Raw genomic sequence first — 26,782 nt, 5'->3', positions numbered from 1 at the left:
TCTCCTTCTAGCAGATCTGACAGTCTGGTTACAAAAGGAGTGTCATGTTTCCTGAATAAATGCATTCAAAAAAAGAGTCTGTATTCTAAATGTTAAACTTCCTCTCAGGTGTAGTGTTGTTCATTAAAAAGACTTTAGGTTCAAATCTCGCAAGGGATCTCTGGAGCTCAACTAACCAACATCTAATATTGAGAATTCTGTTTACTGAGTAAACTATTTATTGCTTTTACTGTCATTACTGGTCTTTCAGGGTGGCCGGTCAATGTGTCTTGGTCTGTTTTATGATTATAGATTGTGTATGATTGATTTAACTCATAAACAGTCTCTGTGAGAAGCATTGATTATGTGGCGTTTTAGGCATAATCTACACATGGAAATATAACTTTTGTGTTACATTAAAAAGTTGAGCCTACAATCATTTTTGCAGTGTCATTATTGACTTCTGAAAATAATAATAATTAATATAGCTGCAAGCAGCGATGGCGGGCCCAAGCCTGCAAAACCCGGTGGCTTCAGGGCAACTGTGAACAGTGGGCAATATGCATTTAAAACCTCCCTGAACTATCGTTTGTGCAACAGTCTTATGCTCCAAAAGCATGCTTTCATTAAATTTCAATATGTGTGGTATAAAAAATAAATTAATAAATACAGCCAAATCACAGAACCTGGAAAGACCTGGAAAGTCTCAGGTAATAGTAAGGTACATGTCTAAATTTTTCTGCTCACTTATGCAAGTTTATTTTAAACAGCCACTTTTATAGACCCCTTAAAAGTTTGTAAACATTGCAACGTTTCCTGGTGGGCGGGGCTTAGCTGGAGGCAAAAAGAGGCACTGGACGCAATGTTGACAAGCGTAAGCTAGCATGTTTTAGAAGGGATTTATTAAACAAGGATGCAGAAGAAGGTTCAGAACTGTCCGAATATGTACAGTCACTGACTCTGCGGGACCGTGACAGCTATTTTTGTAAATTAAATTAAGTTTTGGATATTTCCAAGACAACATATGAATTACTTTCAGGTGGATCAGGGAATTTTTTCAAGGCTGATTGTCTAATGTAACCTAACGTTGGCTAACTATGATTATGGCTAGCAATTTGGATTAATTTAAGAGACCATTCAAAGGATGGCACACATCTATCACTGTATGTTTGTTTAACATTTACAGCTAATGCGCTGAAGGTTGGCGACTTTTCACCTATAAAACAGAAACTTGCTGATTTGTACTGATAAAACCAACACACCATTACATATGCATCGATTATTTTACCTGATATGAAGTGTGCACTGCAAACACAAGCATTATTTATGATTGTCTCCGTCAAGTCTGTACGCTGTATTGCATTCAACCACAATTGTCTTCTTGATTTCTATGAAGGAATGTCTGCCGGGATCTAGTAAAACTTTATTTTTAAACCAAAGGAGTTGTTCCTTCTGTTCTGGCTGCCAAAAACACAACAAGACGACATTTTAAAGTCAAAACCTCAAACTTTCAGCGAGCCAGCTATTAGTTCTTCCTTATGTTTTGCCTCCAGCTAGAGCGGTGACGTCACAGTGACGTAGGCGATGAAGGGGTCTATAAAATCAAGTGAAATTTACTTAATGCTGCAGTCCGCAAATTTTTTTGTATTAAGAATTTACAAAAATGATATAATGAGAATATACAACATGAATCCATTCTCCAAACTGTGTTTTTGTCTTATCCTGAATCATTATGGTACACTTATAAGTGTTTATATTCTGACTATTTCAGACCGGACTGGTAGGACTCGCCGCAGACTATCACAGTAACTGCATGACTCGATATAAACATACACGGAGAAAAGTAGCTCCGGCTAGAATGTTCTTCCACAAGACGCGTGCAGTTCTGTTTATTAACTGCTAGAGGGCCAAAAATCACAGACAGCAGCTTTAAATAGTGATTTTTAATAAATTTGAATTATATCAATAAAAAATTAATTTAAAGACGTGTTGTACATGATGTTTGCAAACACAGCACATGACTTTTTATAACACCCATGTCGAGAAAACACACACTCTCCTTTGTAAGAAACAAAACAAAGATTTAAGTCTTGTAAGAATCAGAACACGAAATCACAGGTATTGGTAATAATAATTGTAACTCAAATGACATTTGAAAAGTAGTCCTGTCCAAATAGTGATATAATGTCATGGTTCAATTTCAAATGAGTGTGAAGTTATCATTTGCAGTTCAATAATTCTATAAGTTCATCAAAAATACACACACACACACACACACACACACACACACACAGGTTTGTATTGCTGTCTTAGTGAGGACATTGCATAGACTTTCATTGATTTTAAATCGGGTCAATGATATTTTCTATCACCTAACCCAACCCCTACTCCTAAAGGCCCCGGTATACTTCAAACAAAGTTCTTTTTCGTTCGTCGTTTAGGAGTAAAACGAAGTTCAAGTTCAGTAACAAAATAAACACAACAAAAATGAGAAAACAGCAAGCATTTATTATAGAAAGCATTAGAAAAGCGTCTGATCATAACAGCATGGGAATGTTAGCACAAGCTCTGCAAATTAGTACTCCAGTCACATCACGTCTTCATATAGCACTTTATTCAATAGATTGCTTAAAATCAAACAGCTTTACAGTATCAAACATGAAAAACAATGTTAGTGCCTCATTTTTTTACAAGCACAACTTCATTTTGTTCTATAAAGCAGCTATCCACTGTGTTCATGTTTTCACCCACGGAGCTCTTACCTCGGCCAACTCAAACACACGAAATGAGTCAAGGACGCGTCCCACGCGAGTGTAGGCGGTGCCTCAGCGCACACCTCCTATTACATTATCGTCACTGACCAATGGTAGGACGAAGTTTTGCAGCTGGAGCAAACTTTTCCTGAACTTCCGCTTTGGCAAGCCATTTCGAACTTCCAAAAAGAACGCAAAACAAACTTAATTTTGGCCTGATTTTGTTCGAAATGACATCACATCAGTTCGTTTTTCGATTTTGTTTGAAGTATACCTTGTTTAAACCTACCCATCACAGAAACATGTAACCATCATTAGATTTAAATAAAAACATATTTTGGCTGATTTATAAGCCTTTTAAAATAGTGAGGACCAGTCAAATGTCCTCACTAGTGGGTTGTGAAAGTATTCCACAAAATAAGTGAGGAAATTTGGTCCTCACAAGTATAGTCAAAACAAGTACAGAGAGGGACTCAGACAGAGACCCCCACACGCACACACACACACACACACAGAAAGAGTCAAACTGAGGGGGTGAGGGGGGAGGAGGGAGTGAGGGGGAGGAGAGAAGGAGAGAGAAAAAATCCACATTCAAACCAAAATATCGGACTTCCTGTTGGTCAGAGCTAATGACTGTAAATTAGAAAGTTGTCCGGCTTAATGAGAACAATGTGTGTGCCGAGTTTGGTGACTGTAGGTTAAACTAACCCCCCACTTTTTTCAAAAGGTGGCGCTATAGAGGCCCTCCTTCCTTCCCGTTTCTGAGGCTTTGCCCATGTCTACTGGATGACAATCCTGACATATGTGTCGAGTTTCATGCAATTTGAAGCATGTTGGTGTCTCAAACCCATCCAAAACAAATATTGAAGTTTGATCTGTTGCTATGGCAACAGTGTTTGAAAAATATTAAAAATCTTTTTACAGGTCTTCATTCATTATATCTTGACATTATTCTAATGAAGTTTGAAGCAAATTGGGTAAAAATTTGAGGGTGATCTTAAAGCATTTTGAAAGTAACACACTTCCTGCTGCCAGTTGATGGCGCTATAACTTTGACTCACAATAGTCACATCCATGTGATCGGCTTCCTACAATGAGCACACAGCTGAAGTTTTATAAACATCAATCAATGTTTGCAGAGGTTATAACACATTTCTTGTTTCCCTTTTCTCGCCATAAATTCGTTGCCTCGCCACGACCAAACCGTTCGAGATATCAAAAATCCGCTGGCAATTTTACATCCACAATGTCTTGACTTCATTCTGACCAAGTTTGGTGGTGACCGGATTAATCGCCTAAGAGGAGTATATCAAATTCCAGAGCATGCGTTTTTCAAACAACCCATAATAGCTGACTTCCTGTTGAGCTGGTATATAACTTTGAGCATGAAAGTTGTTTGGCCCGATGAGGTCTATATGTGTACCGAGTTTCATACTAATACATGCAACCGTGTTTGATATATGGACCAAGTTTTCGGACACCATTCAAGGGGGCGCTGTCGAGCCCCCCTGCCATGCGTCCGCAGATTCCAATGCCAGTTTTCAAAAGTTTTTAAGCATGTTAAGGCACCCAAAAAGCCCCAGATGATGGAAAAAAAATAATTCTCCTTAGAAAAACAAAAGGGCCCTGCGCCTTTATAATGTATATAAACTATATATGAAATATGGATGAATATATATGAAATATAGATTATATATATATATATATATATATATATATATATATATATATATATATATATATATATATATATATATGTAATAATAATAATAATAATAATGTATATGCAATATAAATGAAATATGGATGAATATATATGAAATATAGATTAAATATATATTAAATAATAATAATAATAATGTATATGAAATATAAATGAAATATTTATGTAGCAGTGATATTGCTGTTAATTTCATGTTTTTCCAATATTTATTTTTGTAATGTTGCTGTTTTCTAAATTTACTTAATTTTAAGTAAATATGTTTTAAAATCATAAGATGTGATTTTGTTTTATTCAGTGTTATTATCAGCAGAAACACTTTAAAAAGAATCTGTTGAGGCTCTTGTTGGTGAATAGAATATATTTTTTGGAATATATATATATATATATATATATATATATATATATATATATATATATATATATATATATATATATATATTGTATCTGTCAAAATAGTACAAGATTATCTAAATATAATCCAAAAGTAGTCATATTACCTTACCAAAAATATGCAATCTAAGAGATTATATTACTGATTACAAATTTTGTCATGTAATTTGTAATCAGTAACTGATTACAATTTATATATGATTACAATTTATTACATATGTATATATATATATGTGTGTGTGTGTGTGTGTGTGTGTGTGTGTGTGAATTACGTCTTTGTAGAAAGAGCTACTAGAATTTAGAAAATTAGTCCGCCACTGGCCCACAATGCCTTGTGCGGCGCGGCTGCGTCACCGGAAGTATGTGCGGTGGACTTCCTCTCTCTCCTCCGCGCGTGCTTTGCGGCAGCTGTGGGGTTTATTAAAGGTTTATTAACGGATTAAACTCAAACTACAGGAATAAACGCCCATCATGTCTTACCCGATTGAGGATGAAGAGGTGACCGTGAGTGACAGTTTTGACTTGAGAGCGTGTGTGAGAGATTGAGGCGTGTAGCGTGTATTACTCTTAATCAACTGAGCATCACGATCAGACTAAAGTTTAATTCCCTTTGTTAATTACAAAACTCATTTTAATGTCAACATGTCAGATTGTTCATTGTAATTTTTTGTTCTCATTTTCTGCAGTATGATCCTTATACCTACCCCAGTGATTATGACTATCACACCGGTGAGTATCTGCTTATTCAGATGACAGATAAAGACAAAAACTAACAAAGGACACTTTCTTTATACACATAAACACACACACAATAAACTGTATGTATGTATGTGTGTGTGTGTATATATATATATATATATATATATATATATATATATATATAATATAAATATATAATATAAATTCATACAGTAAAACATATACATATACAATATTCATACACTATTTTGAATGCTTTTGCAATTTTAAACTTTTAGTCCAGACTGATTACCCAGTAGCTCAATGAGTATTTGTATACTATTAGGGGGCCAAAGTTATATAAAGTGTGTCTTTTGCAGGCGACCCTAAAGCTGATCTGGCTTATGAACGTCAGTATGAGCACCAGCAGACATACCATGTGATCCCTGAGGTCATCAAGAACTTCCTGCAATATTTTCATAAAACCATCTCAGACCTGATCGATCAGAAGGTTTACGAGCTGCAGGCCAACCGTGTGTCCAGCGAGAGCATTGAGCAGAAGATCTACGAGATCCAGGATGTTTATGAGAACAGGTGCGCGGCCGTACGGTTACATACACTTTTCTGATGTATGTAGGAAAATCTTGACGTATCTTTGTATTTTATTTCATTTTAGCTGGAACAAGCTTACAGATCGCTTCTTTAAGACGTCTCCATGGCCGGAGGCAGAAGCCATCGCTACCCTGGTTGGTAATGGTGAGTGAGTCAGTTTAATTTGTCGCATTCAGGAATCTGAAGCTTTGAACCAAGCAGTTTGATATAAGGTTTTTCTTTGCTGACTTGCACATGTTTGTTTTTGTCTGGTACAGATGCAGTTTTCTTGATCCTCTACAAGGAGCTGTACTACAGGCACATCTACGCCAAAGTCAGCGTGAGTGTGTTTTATAGTCAAGGAAAGTTTTTGTGAAAATAGATTTAATCCCTACATTGAGTCTCCGCTCTTTTCCTGTCTTCTCATCTTTAGGGAGGTCCAACTCTTGACCAGAGGTTTGAGTCCTACTACAATTACTGCAACCTCTTCAACTACATCCTCAGTGAGTCACAACAATACTGTTTTGAATGTTATTGTTCAAATAAATGCAGCCTTGGTTAAAAAAAATCATACAGACCCCAAACATTTGAACGGTAGTGAATATTGTCAAAAGGGTTTTTTATTTATATCACCCAGTCGTAGATCTTGAGTTTGAATAGATTTAAATATGAACTTGTTTAACATCAGCACATTTAATGTGGATTATTGTTCTCAGATGCTGATGGACCGGCACCTCTGGAGCTTCCGAACCAGTGGCTCTGGGACATCATCGATGAGTTCATTTATCAGGTAAGAGCGAACCGCGTGAGGTTAAGGAGACTCTTGGTCCTCACGAGTCCTTCTGTGTTACTGATGTGTTCATGTAGAAGTGAAAAGCTCTATATCTCTTAACATTTCAAATGAAATCCACCTGTTTAGCAGAATCTCAGGTGCTGTATTTTCTCTCTCTCTGTGTTGTGCAGTTCCAGTCATTCAGTCAGTATCGCTGTAAGACAGCCAAGAAATCAGAAGAAGAGATTGAATTCCTGAGGAACAATCCCAAGATCTGGAACGTTCACAGTGTGCTGAATGTCCTGCACTCTCTGGTGGACAAGAGCAACATCAACCGTCAGCTGGAGGTGTACACCAGCGGAGGTGAAAGACATCAACCGGCCCTCACGCACTGACCTCCTTCTTCTTCATCCGGTTCAGATCTCAGAATGACGCTGGTGTTTCTGTCACAGGTGACCCTGAGTCCGTGGCTGGAGAATACGGCCGTCACTCGCTCTATAAGATGTTGGGTTATTTCAGTCTGGTGGGTTTGCTGAGGCTTCACTCTCTGCTGGGAGATTACTATCAGGCCATCAAAGTCCTGGAGAACATCGAACTCAACAAGAAGGTATTAAAATAACCTTGTACCAATGATTTGTTGTTTATGTTTTTTATTTGAGCGGCCATTTACACAAAACCGTTTTAAAATGGAAAACTTTTAGGGCGCACTAACAGCAATCGCACCAGGGTTCGTTTTAATTGAACCAAATGAAACAAGTGTGAACACACCCTTAGTGCTTCAACTTATTTGTAGAGGCAACATTTCTTTCTTTTTTTTTTAAGTTTCAACTGTAGGTTGTATATTGTATATTTTTTTTTTATTAGATTTATTTCAGAATGTTTTTAATAGTTGTAGTTTTAGTTAATGGTAATAACCCTGCCCCATGTACCGATGTCTCAAGGCTTTGTCATGATGCTAATGTTGTATTCATGATGTGATTGTGTTTCAGAGCATGTATTCACGTGTGCCTGAGTGTCAGATCACCACCTACTACTATGTGGGTTTTGCGTATCTGATGATGCGACGCTATCAGGACGCCATCCGCGTCTTCGCCAACATCCTGCTCTACATCCAGAGGACGAGAAACATGTTCCAGAGAACCACCTACAAATATGAGATGGTCAGTGAATCTAAATTCAAATGCTTTTGTCCCATTTGTGTAATATTTGTTGTATTGCTGCGTTATGTTGTATGCTTATTTAAATAAAATAAAAAAGCAGTGTAGTATATTTTTTACTGTACAATTACTGGTTTACAGTAATAAGGATAAAGCAAATTTCATTGACAGTTCTTTCAAATGGACACACAACAGTAATGAGAATTTTCATTGGCATGAAAATAGTGCAAAACATCTTAAAGGTGCTTTTTTTTTTATTATTTGGGGTGTGAGACATTCAACCAGTCTTGTTATTTGTGCATTAATATTCCTGGTGTTATACTTGAAGATACTGCTGTACTATCTATTATATGCTGTCATATTGGTGTGATATTTAATCAAAATGTTGTATTGTGTGATTTTCAGATTAATAAACAGAACGAGCAGATGCACGGGTTGCTGGCCATCGCTCTCACCATGTACCCCATGCGCATCGACGAGAGCATTCACACACAGCTCCGCGAGAAATATGGAGACAAGATGCTCCGCATGCAGAAAGGGTGAGAATATGCTTTGAAGTCATATTTATACACTACATATTTGGGTTTTTGAAATAAGTCTCTAATGCTCTCTATGGCTGTATTTATTTATTTGATTTGTTTACTGTAAAAACAGTAATATTGTGGATTTTTTTTTTTTTTTTTACAATTTCAAAGAACTGTTTTCTATTTAAATAAATTCAAATGTAATTTATTCCTTTGATTTTCAGCATCTCTAGTCTTAAGTGTCACATGATCCTTCAGAAATCATTCTAATATGTTGATTTGCTGCTCAAGAAACTTTTCTGATTATCAAAATAATTTTTTTTCTTTAATTTGATTAAAAATAGGAATATAAAATTTTAAAGATCAGCATTTGTTTGATATAGAAATTATTTGTTGCATAGCATTATCAATGTCTTTACTGTCAATTGATACACTTTTTGATGAATGAAATGAAAAGTATTAAAAGTGTGTGTGTGTGTGTGTGTGTGTGTGTGTGTGTGTGTGTGTGTGTGTGTGTGTATATATATATATAATATATATATATATATATATATATATATAATATATATATATATATATATATATATAAAATATACAAACTAGCATCTAAAATTTTTTTTCCCCTCTTGTTCAGAGATCTTCAGGTGTTTGAGGAGTTGTTCAGTTTTGCCTGCCCCAAGTTCCTGTCGCCTGTAGTTCCAAACTATGATAACGTTCATCCAAATTACCACAAAGAGCCATTCCAGCAGCAGCTCAAAGTGTTTGCAGAGGAGGTGCAGCAGCAGGCGCAGCTCTCCACCATCCGCAGGTACAACACTGTTTTCTGTCTCAGCTGTCTGAGGCTACGTCCACACGAAGCCGGAACTTACCCTAAACCGATCTTTTTTTTTTCCCCCTCATCTCAAGAAATATCTGCGTCCACACGAAACCACTGAAATGACTCAAAATGATACATGTAGTATAAACTTTACATAACATGCCATGACCATTATTTACCGTTATATACATGCCAGACCATTATTTGGCGCTGTAATTCTGTCACAGAAATGCACTTAAAGCAGCGAAGAAGACTTGGAGCATGCGCATAAACCTTGCACGTTGAATACAAACTATAGCAAAGTTTAGAAATAACACTTTATTTTGGCTCAGTAGCTTCTGCAGCATGAACGCAAGTATCTAGAGTCTGCTATTGCTGTTGTTGTTGCTGTTTTGTGCTGTTAGCGCCGTCTGACTAGGGTCGACACGTGGGGTGATGACATCATCGTTTCAGAAAATATATGGATTGCCCCGTCCACACGAAAACGCAAAGACGGCGTTTTCAAATGTATCCACCCTGGGACCCGGGTTAAAAAAAAAAAAAAGCGGTTTCACCTTTCGAAAACGCCGGATCTGTGTGGACGAAACGCCTATCAGATACAAAATTTGTGCGTTTTCACAAAAACGCGTCTCCGTGTGGATGGGGCCGGAATGAACTGGAGCTCTGGTCATTGAATCATCAGATATTCATGATATGTTTATGAATATGAAACATTGTGAATAGTGTGATACTTTTTGTTATATTTGTGATTTAAAACTTAATTAAATGAAAAAAGGTGGAAAGCATGCTGTAAACAGTAAAAATCTTAAAATCAGTTATACATTAGTTCCTACTTTGCAATTATTTTTAATTCTATTGCCCAGCTCAACTTGCAGCTGATTGTTATATTCCTACAGCTTGTGCAGTAGCATTGGTTATTAGAAAAACTCCTCAGCTGACTCCTGTTTCTCTCAGTTTCCTGAAGCTCTACACCACTATGCCTGTGGCCAAGCTGGCCGGATTCCTGGACATGACTGAGCAGGAGTTCCGGATCCAGCTGCTGGTCTTCAAACACAAGATGAAGAACCTGGTGTGGACCAGTGGCATCTCTGCTCTGGACGGAGAGTTTCAGTCTGCATCTGAGGTCGACTTCTACATTGACAAGGTGAGTGTGTGAAGTTTTTTTTCTTTACACTAGAACTGCCAAAGTTAACGCTTTAAATTATGAGATTAAATACAGTCATGAAAACTTGGACATTTCATTTAAATTCTAGCTTTTAATTATTTCTTTTACATAATGGACATTTATACAGTAAATACTTTTTTTTTTTTTTTTTTAATGATCTTAAATTATCACAGACAACTAAAAATGTTTTGGAAATTTTAGTGAATTTTAAAGTCTTGAACATTATTTAATATTTTAAGTCTTAAAAATCTATAGCAAATATATTTATTTCCAAGTTTTACTCAGTTTTTTTACTCATATTTTCACGGATGAAATGATGATCTTTGTGAGTGCAGTGACTAAACAGATCACTTTGTCTTCCATCAGGATATGATCCATATCGCAGACACCAAGGTTGCCCGTCGCTATGGAGATTTCTTTATCCGACAGATCCACAAGTTTGAGGAGGTACACTTAAATTTTTCAAACATACATTCTAGTCATTTCCTTGTGTAATTAAACTTTATGTAAATGAATTTATGAATTGAACATTATCACATTTTGATTGTACCTTTTTCATGTTCTCTAGCTTAACCGAACGCTGAAGAAAATGCCTCTGACTTCTGGCACCTCGGCTTCGACCAGCTCCACATCACGTGCCACATAATGCAGATCCTACCAGAAGTTTCTCAACAACTAATTAGAACCCGATTTGATCTTACCGTGATCTCCATCGATCACAGGCAGACCCAGACTTCTCAACTGAACCAGTCGGAGACTATTTCTGAACTATAATGTCATCCCGTTCAGTTTCACTGACTTGCTCTGGTCTGTCAAAAACAAGCAAAGCTGTTGGAAGTATTTCTAATGCTTTTTTTCTAAGTCAATAAAGTTTGATGTGGCTGAACTTTAGTTTGGAGTTGTCTTTCTTTGAGTAGGCATATTAAATATAGTGGACCTGAAAAAGTTCTGGTAATTATTCACAAACCATTCTTGCATAAATTATCACATTGAATTCTGTGACAACTGACATAAGAATGGTTTTATGAACAATTTACATGCATGAAACCTGAGATGCGATTCTGTCACTGTAAGGTGTTAATAATCCAAATGAAACAGCTTGGAATTTTCTTTAAGCCCCTAATTTATGAGTTTGTCAGGATTTTTTTATTTACAACAAAATAAGCAAACTGCACCAACGATACATTGGCTTCATAAAGCAAAACGCAGCCGATGCACATTATTTGTTCTTTATTTTCTACAAGCAGATTTTAAGAACCTTGCTGTATTTTTGTGTAGTTGGTTAAGAGAAGGTACACCATGTTAACGCACCTGACGTCGTAAACACGAACTTCCCAGGAGGACTTGAACGCACCAGATGTTACTTTGATGAAAGATTATGAGGGCACAAAAGAAAACAAGAGGTGCACTGATAAAATCATTTAATATACACTGCAAAATTCCATAAGAAAAATTAACAATTGTCCGTTTTGATTATGGTGATTTCAAGAATCTGTGTTTTATTTATAACTGCCAGAAGGTGGCATCTTTGTAGTCACTTATATTATCGAGCAGGAGCATATGACACGATACCAAACTAAACTTTTCTTTCCATTTATTTTGGACCAAGACAATTTTGGGCTTACAATAGATTAGTATACAACAAAATATGTCTTGCACTTTGACAACAATATTTTTTAATGGGGCTCAGGATGTTTTTAATCTTTTTCAGTTCGATTTCGATAAATGCATTATTCTATATGTATCGTGACGTCTGAGATGTGTTTTGTGTCAGTGCAGCGTGTACGTGTGTCTTGTAAGGGCCACTTTACGCTCTTTAATATCCTGTTGCTGGGCTTCAATACATAAAGGAATGCCCTCCTCTTGGCGACTGTTGCTTTGGTCAGTATGTTATCATCATCTTCAGGTCCTTGAGGCAAAACCGTTGCATATTTCCTTTATTCAAACAAGATCCACAAAGATTTTTCATCCACAGCCTCAACGCTGGTGACTAGACAATAATGACAAAGAAAAGTTACAAAAAAGAGGATTATAAAAAAATAATGCCATACAACACACACCGCTTAAATAATCTGGTATAAAATGTTGAAAAATAAATACACTTAAATACAACCATTTACTCTCAACTGTTTGGTAGGTCAGCATTTTTCTTTTCCAAAAATATCGTTTGTATTCTTTATTTTTATATATCAAAAAAGTAAAAGAAAATAAAAACATGTAATTTCCCCCCTCTTAGGTGGCAGTGTTCTGTTAGTGTTCTGTCATTTTAACATGTTGACTTTTCTTCTTTTTTAAAGTTCAAATTGAGTTATGGCATCTCATGAACCTTACAAGCACGAGTTTCACTGCCGTTTTTATTAAAACCATGACACGCATGACAAGTCCCTCAGTTCAAGCAAAAACTTAATGAATAGTGTTGTTGTAGTTCACTTGACCAGACACAAACCTCTGGCCTCAGTAAGTTCAAGTGGAAACAGTGTTTGGTCAGCTGACTGGGTTTCCTCATTGGTCCATGAAACATCTTTTTGTCCATTTTGTTGAATGCAGATTCCACTTTTTTTCAAGAAAGTTCACATTTTTAAACAGAGTTCATTAGGTCATTTCTGTAAAGTCTTAAATCCTGTCTGTAAAGGACATCGGTACAGAGAAGCTTGCTATTTTGTAGTCTTTTCCTCTTTATATCAGATGGGCTTTTCACACTTATCTGTTAACCCAGGCTAAAAAAATAAAATTTCAATGCATGTTTTTCACATTGTTCATATCATTGATCAGACAAGTACAGCACACAACCTGCTTTACAAACATCTGTGGAAAGTCACAATCTAAAATCCACTTTCTTAAAGTTAAAGTGAAAAGTAAAAAAAATGTTTAAAGATGAAATGGAAGATGCGATAGAATTCTTCCCTATTGTGATGTGTATATCCTAGTAAAACGGCCTCTCAAACTAGAAAAAAAATAGGGCGGGACTTGATTTTGTCCATGGGGAATTGATCGAATTGATTGGATGGTTATGGTTTGCAATTGGTTGATCTCATGTGAGTGACAGGTTGCCCCGCCCTCACACCAATAAACATCTTCAGAGAAGAGAAGAGATGTTGATGCGAGAGGGAGGGGAATTTATTTTGATTAATGAAAAAAATTAAAAATCTGCTCTGTCCTAATCCGCTTCACTCCATATTGAGTTCTTTATGAACGGCACCTAATGCACGTAATACAAGCTCATTTATATCACAGAACTACTACTTGGAAAACACTGTGATACCGCCAGTATTTTGAAGTATGAGAACAGTGATATTCTGAAGCAGAGCCGGTCAGTCTTATGTAGGTTAGATCCCTCGAAAAGACAAGGCAATATAGGTTGAGTTCCACTTCAATTTTAGACACGCACTCACAAACTTCCCTAAGCACTTCCCCCTCGGGAAAACCCTGCCGCCATTTTGAAGTGCATTCCACTTTGTGAAGTGGACAAGGGAAGTTTATATGAACAGACCCTCGTCCCCTCAATTTTTGACCGAGGGAGCGATATACACTTCAAGCAGCTCTATATCCCACAATTCAACTTGACTGTGACATCATAGCAAATCATGCTTAACTGAAGTGTATGATATATTGATTATTTTGGGAATTAATCGCATAATCGTGTATAATATATTAGTTATGTTGATATTTAATCTCATAATATTTGTAGCTACCTTATATTCACAGTAAAAGTTTATACTATTGATATTTGGTTTCATTTCTGTAATTTTATTTTTCTCCAACAGCTAATTTACCTATAAGATTTTATAGCTATATTTATTTATATTTATATTTTATAGCTAACTTATAAGCATATAAAATGGTGCATAAACAAACTCATAAGAAGAGAAGGGGTTTAACTAATAACAGCTTCATAGTGAATTCCAAGTGATCAAGGGCTTAGTGCGTTTCATTTAAACCTTATGCCCAAGTTCCGCCAGTAGTGGGCACTCTTGCAATGTACAAAAATGGATAGCCCCAGCCCGAGCGCACGCCGTTGGCTGATCCCCTGACAGCAATATAGTGTTGTCCCAGATCCGGCCCACATCTGGTCCACATGTAATCCACATGTATCAGATGTGGACTGGATCTGGGCCACGCTATGTTGCTGTCTTGGGATCAGCCAACGGCGTGCGCTCGGGCTGGGGCTATCAATTTTTCAACCAGTAGCGGACAGGATGCCTGCACGAAAATAGTGCAATTCTGCTTTGTGAACTTCAACACTTCATCTTCAAGTCTTCTGAAAAATATTATAGATAAAAAAAAAGTAAAAAATAAATAAAATAATACTGTTTCTTAATCTCTCCAGCTCCACTGTTCAACATTTTCAAATATTAACTTTTCTACTAAACGTGGTGTAAAAAGATACTTCCGGCAGCCATATGAAGTGCATGAATATTTGAATGATTTCATTTACGATTACTTGTCTGTTGTCATCAATACTGACTATCACTGCACTGTTTCACACTGTATACTCCTGGCACTGCCATGCTAACTCTGTTCTGGCTTCTGTTAAACCCTTTTCCTAAATAACAAGTGTGAAATGTTGCTTAATCCAGGGTTAATTGTGGTGTGAAAAGCCCTAGAGGTTTACTCTCATAAACTGTTCATTATAGACAAACATCACCATGTTATTCTCTGGAGCCCCATTCAAATATGAAAAAGTAACTAAATAAAAACTAGTGTCCCTGTTCGGCCTTCCACTGGTCTGAGAGTGCATCCGTTTCTCATTGTGTAGTTTGAGTGTGTGTGGTTAAAGTCTCAGTACTCTTGAAACAGCCCTGACAAGTAGATTTGGGCGTTCCCGGTCCACACACACATCTACACCCCCTCCTCACACCTGGCCCCTTACAAACCTGAGATCTCCTCCAAACCACAGGGAAACAAAGAGCCAGGAGTGACGTGCACACTGTAGTTTTCTCAGACCAGCGAGGCCTCGGCTAGTCATAATTCTGTGATCTCTAACGGACTCTCGGACAGAGTGTCGCTGCCCTTGTTTCTGTGTAGTGGTGTTGATTTTGCGGATTCTGTTCGGGCGTTGCGTTCAGCATACAGTCCGCCATCTGCGTGCAAGGCTTCGAGGGAGCGTGCCAGAGCCCGCTGGTCGTCTTCAGGCAGGCTGTTGAGGTCGGAGGTCAAAAGCGTGCCCGTGCTGCCGTGAACCGCGTGCACCCCGTCAGGACCCCTGAGCTCGATCGGGAGCTTGTGCTTGAAGCGAAGGGTTCCTCGACCTCCGACACCAACACGCTCATCGTCATCATCATCCAGGTCACTTTGGATCAGCTGAGAGAGGAGAACGGATGGATGAATGCATGGATGAAATGGAGTGATAAATGCATGCATGCATGGTGGCATGGAATTATGGATATACATACAATCAAAGATGGATGCATGATGGATGGATAAAAGGATGGATAATTGAATTAATTTATGGATTGGTGGATGGATGTATGAAATATACATGGACAATAGTTGGTTGGTTGGTTGGTTGGTTGGTTGGTTGGTTGATGGATGGATGGATGGATGGATGGATGGATGGATGGATGGAATGATGGATAATTGAATGAATTTATGGATCGGTAGATGGATGCATGAAAGGTGGATGGAAGGAATGATGGATACAATGATGAATGGGTGAATGCATGCAGGGTGGGATGAAATAGATGCAAACATGGAAGCATGGATAATGGGTTGGTTGGTTGGTTGATGGATGATTGAATTTACAGTGAGGTGGATGGATGCATAGAAGGAATGATGGATACAATGATGAATGGATGGATGCAATGATGGAGTGATGAATGCATGCATTGTAGGATGGAATTATAGATGGAAGAAATCATAGATGTATGGGATTATGGATTGGTAGATGTATGGATGGATAAACAGATGCATGACGGTGGTTAGAAGGAAGGATGGATTGGTGGATGGATGTATGATGGGTGAAACGAAAGAATGATGGATACAATTTTGAATGGATGGATGCATGAATGGTGGGATGGAATTATGGACATATACAATCAAAGATGGATGCATGATGGGTAGATAGAAGGATGCATGGAATTATAAATTGGTGGAAAATGGATTGAAGACAAGGTAAGGAAGAAGGAGAAAAAAAAGATTAACAACAGAACAACACAATTTTACAGCAGGTTAAGCGGAAACACCACGAGAGAGCAGCAAACACATCTGTGAAGCAGTGAAGAGCAGTGAGAACGCTGTGAAACAGCCTGGGAAACATTAGCAGGGTCACATGACTGTGTTGAGAACACAGATCTCTCTGGACAGCAGGAGAACCCAGGGTTTCTATTGATAGGACAGGGTGGAGACATAGTCAGCCAGCAGTGAGGAAGAGGGGTGCAGAGGAAGAGCAAACACAGCACCCAGTCACATCGCCCACCTCTGTGACTGATGATTGGTCACCGTGGCTGGTTGATTTGGTGACCAGACGAGCAGCAAACAGCTTTTTGAGTCTCAGGTAGTCATCCAGAACCACATTGAGCAGCGAGCCCTGATTGGATGGCAGCATTGGTCATGTGGTGTCTTATAAACTGAATTCTTCATCACGATACTGATATTTCAACTCATTAAGAACATGATCTCACTTCACATTGTTTCAGCGTCCCAAAGTCTTGTTTAGACAATATAACACCATAAATGATGATTGTAAACTCGAAATACATTTGAAGTATGTTAAAATTTCAGTTTGTTCATGTTGTTTGCTATCAAAGATTTTATGTGGTTTGCCTGTTTATGTTCTCCAGCCTTAAAGGGATAGTTCACCCAAAAATGAAAATTCTGTCATAATTTATTCACCCTCAAGTTGTTCTAAAACTGTATGAATTTCTTTCTTCTGTTGAACACAAAAGAAGATATTTTGACTTCCATAGTATGGAAAAATACTATGGAAGTCAATGGGGCCTAACAACTGTTTCATTACCCATATTCTTCATATTTGGGTGAACTATCCCTTTAACAGCTTTATCATAAACTCTTTGAGTTAGATGTTAGATTTGTAGTGCATGTTCTCACCTTGATGGGTCCCTCTCTCATGATTTGCCCTAGTTTGGCAATGTTGTCATACTCCTGAATAGCAGCTCGTAGATATCTGTCATCCTCTGGTTTAGAGGCCTGAGGCTCACGTCCAAATGTACCCTATAGAAGACGAGATATCTATTTAGTAAGCTCAAGACATCAGTTTAGTACTCTACAAAGGCAAGATATCAGTTCCATATTTTACAAAGAGAAGGTTTAAGTTCTTGTGATGACAATACATGCACCATGGCATGAATTTGACAGTGTTTTTGTCAATTTTGTGAATTACGTGTGTGCGAGCCGGGCTGTTCCAGAGGTCAGCGATGTCACTCAGGTCTTCAGGAAGGTCGTCCTCATGCTCTGCCTGCGCAGCTAACTCCAGATTCCTGCAGAAAGGATCCAGCCACACTGGATTCGCTCTATAAACACATACAGAGAAAGAGAAGCATTGCGATACAGATAATAACCAACACTATATTTTGACCATATTTGAATGTTTTCACATATAGTAAGAATATGTTGTGCTTTGCCACAGTTGTGACCATTTTAGCAGTCTGGAGCCCTGTTATCACATGAGCCGCTTTTCCACCATTGGGCCAAAAGAATGGCAAAAAACAGTATATTTCCACTTGAGCTTGGTTTGACATGGCACAATTACAAACCGTTCACAGCCCAGAATTCTCAGCACGGTTGTCTAACCGTGTTGAACAGTGCTGGTAGAATGCGTGTAGTGACGTCGCCACTCAGGATTGGTCGCTTTCTGTTTTTCTCCACAGTGGAAAATGAAACCATATCCGTACCGGCTGGGCCGAATCGGCACTGAATGGAACGGTTAAGCAACTAGAACGGTTTGGCCTGACGGTTGTAAAAGCGGCTATACAAAAAGGCTCATATCACCAACATCGTTCTATCGCCATCTCACCCTTCAAACGTGTACTTGTTAGTGTTGGGCATATCCAGAATATCCATCAACCCCTGATTTCCTGCAGATAGAGAGAGATTACAGTAACAACATTAACACAAAGCTATATTTGTCCAACTTCAACATGAGGATTAGTCTCTGCTTCCTCCAATCGGAGGGACGGGGCATTCCCAGCATTTTACCTGTGGAGCCGGCAACAATTGCTTTCAGCTTCCTTTTGTGCCTGTTTAAAACACAAACAAAAAAACTTAAATGCTTATAGCAGAACCACACATAACCTCTGTTTATGCATTGAAAAGGAAGTGAGTGAACATGACAAGTGGCAGAACAGGATCTTATGTGGTATGAGAACCTAATGCATCTTCTCTAAAAATCTAAAAAGCATTAAGTGCTCTGACTAATCTCAGTTCAGTCAGAACGAAACACATGCCATAATCTGTTCACAAGTACTCACACTGTGCGGTAATACCAGTTCATCAGGATAAACAACATGGCAGCAAGGAAGAGTAAAACTGCCAAGATTATAATGGCCATCTGAAAGAGATAAAAGAGTGTTCGTTCTGTATATAATGTATTCTTGATACAGCGAATACATTGAATTCACATACACACACCTGTAAGGTGGTGAGGTCATCAGGTGCACGTGCGGTCACGGCAGGCTGAACATCCAGAACGTTGTAGTTTCGAAAAAGATTCCTCAACTGCTCCTTGTTCTCATCGATCATCTGAATCACTCTGAAAACCAATGAATCAATTTAGTGAATCAATTAATCATCCATATTTTTTTATGATAGATTGTCATGGTGAAATAAAAGTCAAGGGTAAAAAACTAAAATCTAATAAAAGCCCCAAATTCTCAGCAGAATCATTACAAAAAAAATAAATAAAATGATAACACCATGATAAAAAGTTCCAAGAAAGTTTAATGTGACCATGCAACAAAAAAAGAAAAGAAAAAATGTATTATATAAATAATATTTTATTTAATTGCTTTAAAAATATTTTATTTCAATATAAAGCAACCCCTGGGACACAGTTCAAGAAACTCACATTTGATATGTATTAGCCTTGTAACTCTTACCTTTCCACATCCAGAATACGGTTGGTCTGCTTGTTGACCACATGAATCAGAACATCGGTTTGAGCAAAGTTCACTCTTCCCTTCTTATCCACATGAAACTATGGGAAAGAAATATCTGAATTAACTCATTTTGCATAGCCAAGACAGGATATTACTTTGTACAGACAGGTTAGTAATCTTACTTCTCACAATATTAACAATGACAGCACAAACACACGTATACCTGTACGTCATCAGTGTTGACTATGGCTCCTGTGATGTTTGAGAGCAGGTTTATGAACTCCTCCTGAAACAGCCGAACTCGCTCCGGTATCTCATTAATGACGATTTTCACCCGCTGGTCGTCTCTCAGAATGTAAATGCCCACCAGAGCCACGTCACTGTGTCCAGCCAGATCTCTCGCCAGCACCTCCACCACAAAATAACCCGGATCATACGCCATGAACAGGTCAAACGTACGAATGATTCCATCAGTTTCACCTGAAAAGAAAGAAGTGTCACTAAAAATAACCTCATTCAATAAATGGCATTTAAGTAAACTGGCATTTCAACAGAAATTTGTGTAGTGTGTAGAGCACACAGACCGATGATGAACACGTTGCCCATGTCTTCAGAGTCATTGGAATGCAGTTTGATGTAGCGGATGGACAGAATGTGATAAAGAACAAGACTGTTGTTGCCAATGTCATTATCAATCGCTTGAACCCGAATCAGATCAGAGCCAACTTTAGCGTCTGCAGCCACACCTGATAGAGAGAGACAGAGAGAGACAGCTCAAACACAAACACGTTTCCTTGATATGTAAATAAGGACATACCATAGGGGTTGTCCCAGGGGTTGCTTTATATTAAAATAGAATAAAATAATATATATTTTAAATATATTAAAATATAATTTAAATAATAATAATAATAATAATAATTAAAATGTAAATTTGATTTCAATAATAAATAAAATAATTTTTATGTGTTATATGAAAGTCTTGATAACTTTTTACTATGTCTTTATAACTTATTTATGCTACTTTTTAATGAAATTATAGTACATTATACATAATACATTATATTTTACAATTTTGAACAGTGATGACAGAGACTGAAAACATTAAATTCAATCAAATTTAGATGAGGAGCAAAAGCAAAATTAGAAGACCAAAAGAGTTTAAAAGTTACAAGTAGAAGAAAAGCCCATATTTGAGCTGATGGTTTTAGATTAAAACAATAATAAAAATAAACAAATAATAATAACATATTTAATGCAAAATTATTGAAAGCCCAAAGTCAGAAAACTGAAATAAAATAATTACATACAGATTAATTATTAACATAAAAATAATTAAAGGTGCAGAGTGTAAATTTTAGCAGCATCTAGTGGTGAGGTTGCGAATTGCAATATAGAGAAGCTACGGTGGCCAACAGGACAAATATGTCGTTGTCTGAGACAGAAGAGAGTAGACAGTCAAGCAAACGTGCTCTGTAGAGCAGTTTGTCCATTTAGGGCTATTGAAGAAACATGTCAGTGCAAAATGGTGATTTAACATGTAAGGGGACCCGCGGTGTATGTAGATAGAAATGGCTCATTGTAAGGTAATAAAAACATAACGGTTCATTATGTAGGGTCTTTATAAACCACTGAAAACATAGTTATGTATATTATATTGCATTTCTGTCAATAGATCCTCCTAAAATGTACACATTGCACATTGTACACTTTAAATACAGAACAAAGAAACTTGAAAATAGTATCAAGATAAACAAATCTGTTACCTGCAGTGTACTCCATCTTTGTGAATCTTGGAGACTGGTCGTTGATGTCCTCAAGGAAGATTCTTACTTCCTGTAATGTGGGGTCACGGCTCGGGTCAAGCACTTGGGCCCGCTGTGACCTTTGACCTTTTGGAGGAGACCAGTTTCGGTTACTGGAAGCTTTAACGATGATGGAATACACTGGGATTTCTTCCCGATCCAGATCTTTCTTGACCCGTAAAACCCCTGCCACACTCATACCAAAGTTTCCCTCAGTATCGCCTCCTAGAGAAGAACATTAGTAATGTAGTTAATAATACATTTACACTGGCTGTGTATGGAGTGAATACTACCTTAATATTTACTGAATACTGTGCAGTATACGCTTCATATGGCATAGTATTCTTTTAAATAGTAAATGATGCAAACGCTTTTGCCATACTATCAAATGTGCAAAAATGTCTTGATGGCGGTTTGATCAAATAATGAATTAATAGAGATATTAAAAATCATTGCTATAATTTTGGACAGTTCATTTATCATGCTTAATTGGAAGGTTGTGTTAAGCACACTGGATTGGATACTGCATTCAGCACAGTAAACTTTATTGTATTGCACATATTTTAGCAAATTTACTACAGTATGGTAAGAGAAGTATGTTAGTGTTCTATTTTGAACAGTCATTGTTCTGCTGAGTTTACACAGGAAGTTTCTCAAAAATCTGAATTTCAGCATCTTCTATTTATGCAATGAAATTGAGCAAAATGAGCAATTCATTGGAAACTGCAGGCAGAAACGTTTTATGAAGAAAGAGTCTTGACCTCCAGTAGTTGATCAAAAGAGTTAGTTTGAGACCTAGGTTTACTGACCCTCATATATATTCTTTCATTAATATGTTCGGCAGTAAGAAGGCTCTCAGATACATGTTAATTCAGGCTGTTCACATGATCCAAAAACATAAACGCCTTATCTCCTGCTGAACTGAGCCTAACATTGGATAAACATGGTATAATGATGCAAGTGCATCAACACGGGTTCATTTTTGTGGTTTAACGTTGTGTCCGCACCTGCGATGAAATAGTAGACGATAGCATTAGAACCTTCGTCCGCATCGACTGCACCCGTCACATTACCCACAACAGTCCCAGGAGATGAGTGCTCCGGTACCGACAGAGACTGATACGGCAAACTTCCTCTCTGAAATACACGCAACACACAGAGGTCAAGACTTAAGCAATAAGTGGTGAGAAAATTTCCAAGCATCAAATTTCCTGACGTAAAAGTTCTTTAAAGGTGCAGTAAGCAATTTCTAAAAACAAAGGAGCAGAAACAACTCAACATAGGCATCTGTTTTCCATGCTTAGGTCTCTTCCAGCATTGGAAAGCTTCTCTAATATTAACATGGGTCCTAAAGCTCTTGCCTGATCATAACCCTTCTTTTTCCAGTGATATTCCTCTGACCTTTTCTCTTTTGTAATGTCTCTCAGCCTCTCCCTTTCTACAGTCTTTCTTTAGATCTCCTTCTTGCCCATCATGAGCGGAAACGCCCCCTGCTGCTGATTGGCTACAAGTGTGTGGTGGTGCTCAGTCTGATCCACTTTCAACAGCATTTCTCAGAAATCACTTACTGCTCCTTTAATATTAAACTGGCCTACAGTCTGTACTTGAAAAATAGAGTGAGACATCTGATCTGTTAAAAAACAAAAACAAAACATTACCGGAGGTTTAAGGAAGACGGGCTCATTGTCGTCAATGTCAGACAGAGCCACCTGCAGCGGCTGCATGGTCTCATATGGGACGGGCTGTCCGAGGTCATATGCCACCACAACAAGCTACACACAAATACAGAGATTTCAATTGTTATTGTACCACTTTTGAGGGTTTATGTCCTGAATTTTGTCATTAAAGTCCAACTTTTTCAGTGGCCTTGGTTATAAAAGAAAAACTCACGCTGTACAGGGCTTGTTTCTCTCTGTCCAGTTTAACCGCAGTGGTGATCACTCCTGTCACTGCATCAATATGGAAGTTCTCCCAGTCTCTGTTTCCTGCTCCAGTCTGCAGGAAGCTGTACCGGACCTCTCCATTCACACCCTCATCCTCGTCTGTGGCGAACACTTCATACACCACCAGCCCAGGAGGCTGTTCCTGCATCGACACACACAAAACATGAGAGAATGCTCACTCATACATGATGCCAAATATAGGTCATTCAATCTCTTCCAATCCAGATATGGTGCATTAAATACGACAGACCTCCATGTGACACATTTGGGTCAAAGTGTCAAACAGTGAGAACTCATTCCTGTAAATTTGTCCACGTAGGAGATTTCAGTCAAAATCACAAGCAGGGAATCTCTTTGTTGTTTGATGCATAAATATGTCTGTTTAGTACTTTTCGATCCAATCCAACGCTGCATCCGAAATCGAATACTTCCCTACTATGTAGAATGTGAAAAAGAGTATCATGTCCAAATACAAAATAGTATTTGAAAAACAGCTGGTGAGATTCTGTAAATTCACATTCAAACGTAGTACATACTCAGAATGCAGTTTCAGATGCACCACACTCTCTAGATTGTCTTGAAGATAGCATTTACTTTCTTTAAATACTCAAAATACTATCTGCTATGACACTATGGCTAACACCTCTGAGACACTGGGGTTGGTTTCATCACTTGGGCTTGGAGACGGAGTAAAGGGCTTCACAATTAAATTTCTCACTCTCTTTAGCAGCACAAAGATAAATGAAGGAATAGCTGAGAACACGTCAAAGTGGTTGAGTTGTACTTTATAAGATGAGTGAGGAACCTTGCCTTGAATTACAATAAAACAATAGCTATGTTTCTATCCAAAGTTGCGAATTTAAACTTATGCACAAAATAGGAATATCGCATAAAACATTCGCGAATAAAGCAGTTTTTCCATCCAAAGTGTTCAAGAAAATACTGTATCTGTAATAAAAACAGAAGTTGCTGCAATTGGTGGATGTCACTGTTGCTCTTTTTTCCTACATCATAAATTAATGGGTCTCAGAGTATGCAGACAAAATGCAGTAAGGCCTGGTGTTTGGGAACACAATCATGTGAGACAACTCTGTGAGGGAATTAAACCAAATCATTCTGATGACAGACTTTGGCTCAGGAATATCAGAATGATCAAACCAACATTTGAGATGCTGTGCAATGAAACGAATCCACTGGTTAGTTCAGTTATCCAATCACATCCTCTGTTGAGGCAAAGTTACGTGAGTTTTTTGTTGTGAGGGATTTATTCTGTAAATCCTAGTTTATGTCTTTTTTATTGAATAATAAATTGATCAGCCTCAATTGAGCACATACGTTTTTTATAAATGATGCACATCTTGCCGTTTCCATCCAGTGTTGTTTTATGTGATATCCCAAAATTGCATTAAAATAGGTGAAAGGAAACATAGCTGATGAAAACATGCTTTAGTAATAAAAATAATGAGTGACTGGTTTTTCACCGTTACACACCTCTAGTATGTGCATGATAGTGCCATTGGCAGGCCGTACAAAGACAGGCCTGTTGTCATTGACATCTATGACAGTGATTTGAAGACTGGCGGTGCCCCAGAGGGGAGGTCTGCCATGATCGGTCGCCACCATAGTCAGATTAAACCTCTCAAAACTCTGCAGTAACCGCAGGGAGCGAATCAGCCCAGTGTCAGGATCCAGAGAGAACGCATCTATAATAGAAAGAGGAAGAGACATCAGCAGCAACGTCAAACGCCGTAAGTGGGTTTATCCAAATCTACATCAAAACTGAACTGAAAATGCCTTTTCCTTTCCAATTCATTTCCTGAATTTGAATTGTAATCAAGGTAAAAACAAGAAGGAGCATTTTAAATTTAATTTAAGGAAATAGTATTAGTGGTATAAATTTAAAAGAAACAAACTGAAATGTAACTGCTCAAGGTTACACAGCACATAATGTTTTATAATTATTAAAGTTATTATTAATTACATAAATTATATACATAAAAGTTTAATTTCAACATCCCGTGTGCTAATTCGATTCAAACTCCGGCTCATGAATTACAGTAAAAGAGAGACAATTCTTCAATTCTGAATTCTGCACAACCCATGTATCTATAGTAGTCAACATTTGAAGTGGATCAAAACCTTTCATCAAAGATGTCCTAAAACCTTCCTCTTAGGACAACTTTGATGAACTTTTTCGATCCACTTCAAATGTTGACTACTGTATATTTCTGTATGTCTGTGTGTGTTGTACCCGCTCCAGGGCCCTGCAGACTGTAGGTAAGTAATGCATTCTCGCCCTCATCAAGGTCAGTGGCCTTCAGTGTGATCACCGACGTACCAACCGGCTCGTTCTCAAACACACTAGTGGTGAAGACTCTCTCTGAGAAACGTGGACGGAAGTCATTTACATCCATCACTGTCAACTGCACCTGAGAGATGCAGAAACATAAGTTCAGAGATCCGGTACAGAGGTGTTAAAGGTGGAGTACCAAAACAAAACTCTTTTGGTTGTTTTGCCAAGTATCTGAGGTCAGCTCATGCAAGACTGCTCACATGAAACTGAAATGTTCTGTGCAAAAAAATGCAAAAACATTTACACGAGAGTTTGATATCTAAACACTGGTTGGGGATACAGCAAAACAACAATTCAATAATGATGATGCAGTTCCCAAAAAGTTACTGGCCAACTGGACTCACCAAAGCTGATTTGGTGCATTTTACTCGCATTTGGTGCTTTAAATACTTCCTAAATATTATGTAACGTTTGCATTGTACATTGAACCATATTTTGATTTTCTGCTTGTTTTGCTTCTATACTTCCCACTTCCTCGTACCATCAGAGTGTGAATAGAGGAAGTGTGAGCTGAACGCTCGGCCAACTCACGATTTTCAAGTCTTGTGAAACCTCATTTGCACAGCTGACACTCTCTTCATATCCTTCTTAAACAGGAACTGGAAGTGAAGGAGACTCCACCTTGTCTGCGTCATGGTCTCTCTTGCTCAAGAATTTTGTCCATGTTTGGATTTTCTTTTATGTGCCTGTGGTCAACTATGATCAACAGCCTTTGCAGTTTGCAGAACAGGTTGTTTGAATGTTGATTTCACACTGAGAAGATGAACGAGCCAGATCTAAAAATATTTTATTCAGTAGCTTAAAAGGGCAACTTATGCTGCCTCCAAGTTCCTACTTTTGTGTTTGGAGGTCAAAATTGTGATGTGAAAAGCGTTCAAATGATTTCGGATGCAATAAAATGGGCACAATTTCACATATTTTTAATTATCTCATCCATACCTGGACAGAGTTTTCTCTGCGGTTGTTGGGGCTGCCACCAGGGTTGTCCCTGGCATAGGCTGTGAGAGTGTAGCGGTCTTTGGTCTCTCTGTCCAGGGCAGACAGGATGTAGATGTCACCCTGATAACAAAGGACATCAA

General features: G+C 37.9%; 2 protein-coding genes across 3 annotated transcripts in view; one reads left to right on the top strand and one right to left on the bottom strand.

Moving 5' to 3' along the window:
* Positions 1 to 5,191: 5,191 nt before the first annotated feature.
* Positions 5,192 to 11,430, top strand: eif3s6ip (eukaryotic translation initiation factor 3, subunit 6 interacting protein). Of its 2 annotated transcripts, none has more exons than XM_067385171.1 (15): positions 5,192 to 5,349; positions 5,532 to 5,574; positions 5,904 to 6,117; positions 6,200 to 6,279; positions 6,393 to 6,454; positions 6,548 to 6,617; positions 6,831 to 6,904; positions 7,078 to 7,249; positions 7,339 to 7,493; positions 7,876 to 8,046; positions 8,449 to 8,582; positions 9,202 to 9,375; positions 10,339 to 10,528; positions 10,916 to 10,996; positions 11,118 to 11,430. In XM_067385171.1, exons 1-15 carry the CDS (start codon positions 5,317 to 5,319, stop codon positions 11,193 to 11,195), a joined length of 1,731 nt encoding a protein of 576 aa, XP_067241272.1. In that variant the 5' UTR covers positions 5,192 to 5,316; the 3' UTR covers positions 11,196 to 11,430. The 2 variants fall into 2 exon arrangements, with proteins under 2 accessions (XP_067241272.1, XP_067241273.1); XM_067385172.1 differs by having other exon boundaries at positions 5,208 to 5,343.
* Positions 11,431 to 14,711: 3,281 nt separating this feature from the next.
* The window catches only part of cdh23 (cadherin-related 23), a 256,259-nt gene continuing 244,188 nt past the window's right edge, over positions 14,712 to 26,782 (bottom strand). Inside the window, exons 51-68 of the mRNA XM_067386032.1 lie at positions 26,643 to 26,762; positions 25,602 to 25,779; positions 24,842 to 25,053; positions 23,298 to 23,492; positions 23,066 to 23,179; positions 22,415 to 22,544; positions 21,369 to 21,632; positions 20,187 to 20,348; positions 19,826 to 20,082; positions 19,603 to 19,700; positions 19,136 to 19,256; positions 18,976 to 19,055; positions 18,704 to 18,744; positions 18,522 to 18,582; positions 17,889 to 18,018; positions 17,597 to 17,719; positions 16,965 to 17,075; positions 14,712 to 15,850 (exon numbers count right to left, since the gene is read on the bottom strand). Coding sequence (XP_067242133.1) covers positions 15,512 to 15,850; positions 16,965 to 17,075; positions 17,597 to 17,719; positions 17,889 to 18,018; positions 18,522 to 18,582; positions 18,704 to 18,744; positions 18,976 to 19,055; positions 19,136 to 19,256; positions 19,603 to 19,700; positions 19,826 to 20,082; positions 20,187 to 20,348; positions 21,369 to 21,632; positions 22,415 to 22,544; positions 23,066 to 23,179; positions 23,298 to 23,492; positions 24,842 to 25,053; positions 25,602 to 25,779; positions 26,643 to 26,762 — 2,736 coding nt within the window. The 3' untranslated portion in view covers positions 14,712 to 15,511. The remainder of the gene's footprint in view (positions 15,851 to 16,964; positions 17,076 to 17,596; positions 17,720 to 17,888; positions 18,019 to 18,521; positions 18,583 to 18,703; positions 18,745 to 18,975; positions 19,056 to 19,135; positions 19,257 to 19,602; positions 19,701 to 19,825; positions 20,083 to 20,186; positions 20,349 to 21,368; positions 21,633 to 22,414; positions 22,545 to 23,065; positions 23,180 to 23,297; positions 23,493 to 24,841; positions 25,054 to 25,601; positions 25,780 to 26,642; positions 26,763 to 26,782) is intronic.

The sequence above is a fragment of the Chanodichthys erythropterus genome, chromosome 5 (assembly GCF_024489055.1).
Source record: "Chanodichthys erythropterus isolate Z2021 chromosome 5, ASM2448905v1, whole genome shotgun sequence".
NCBI classification, from domain to species: domain Eukaryota; kingdom Metazoa; phylum Chordata; class Actinopteri; order Cypriniformes; family Xenocyprididae; genus Chanodichthys; species Chanodichthys erythropterus.
The sequence above is the reverse complement of the archived record's forward strand: the minus strand, read 5'-3'. Positions and strand labels throughout refer to the sequence as shown.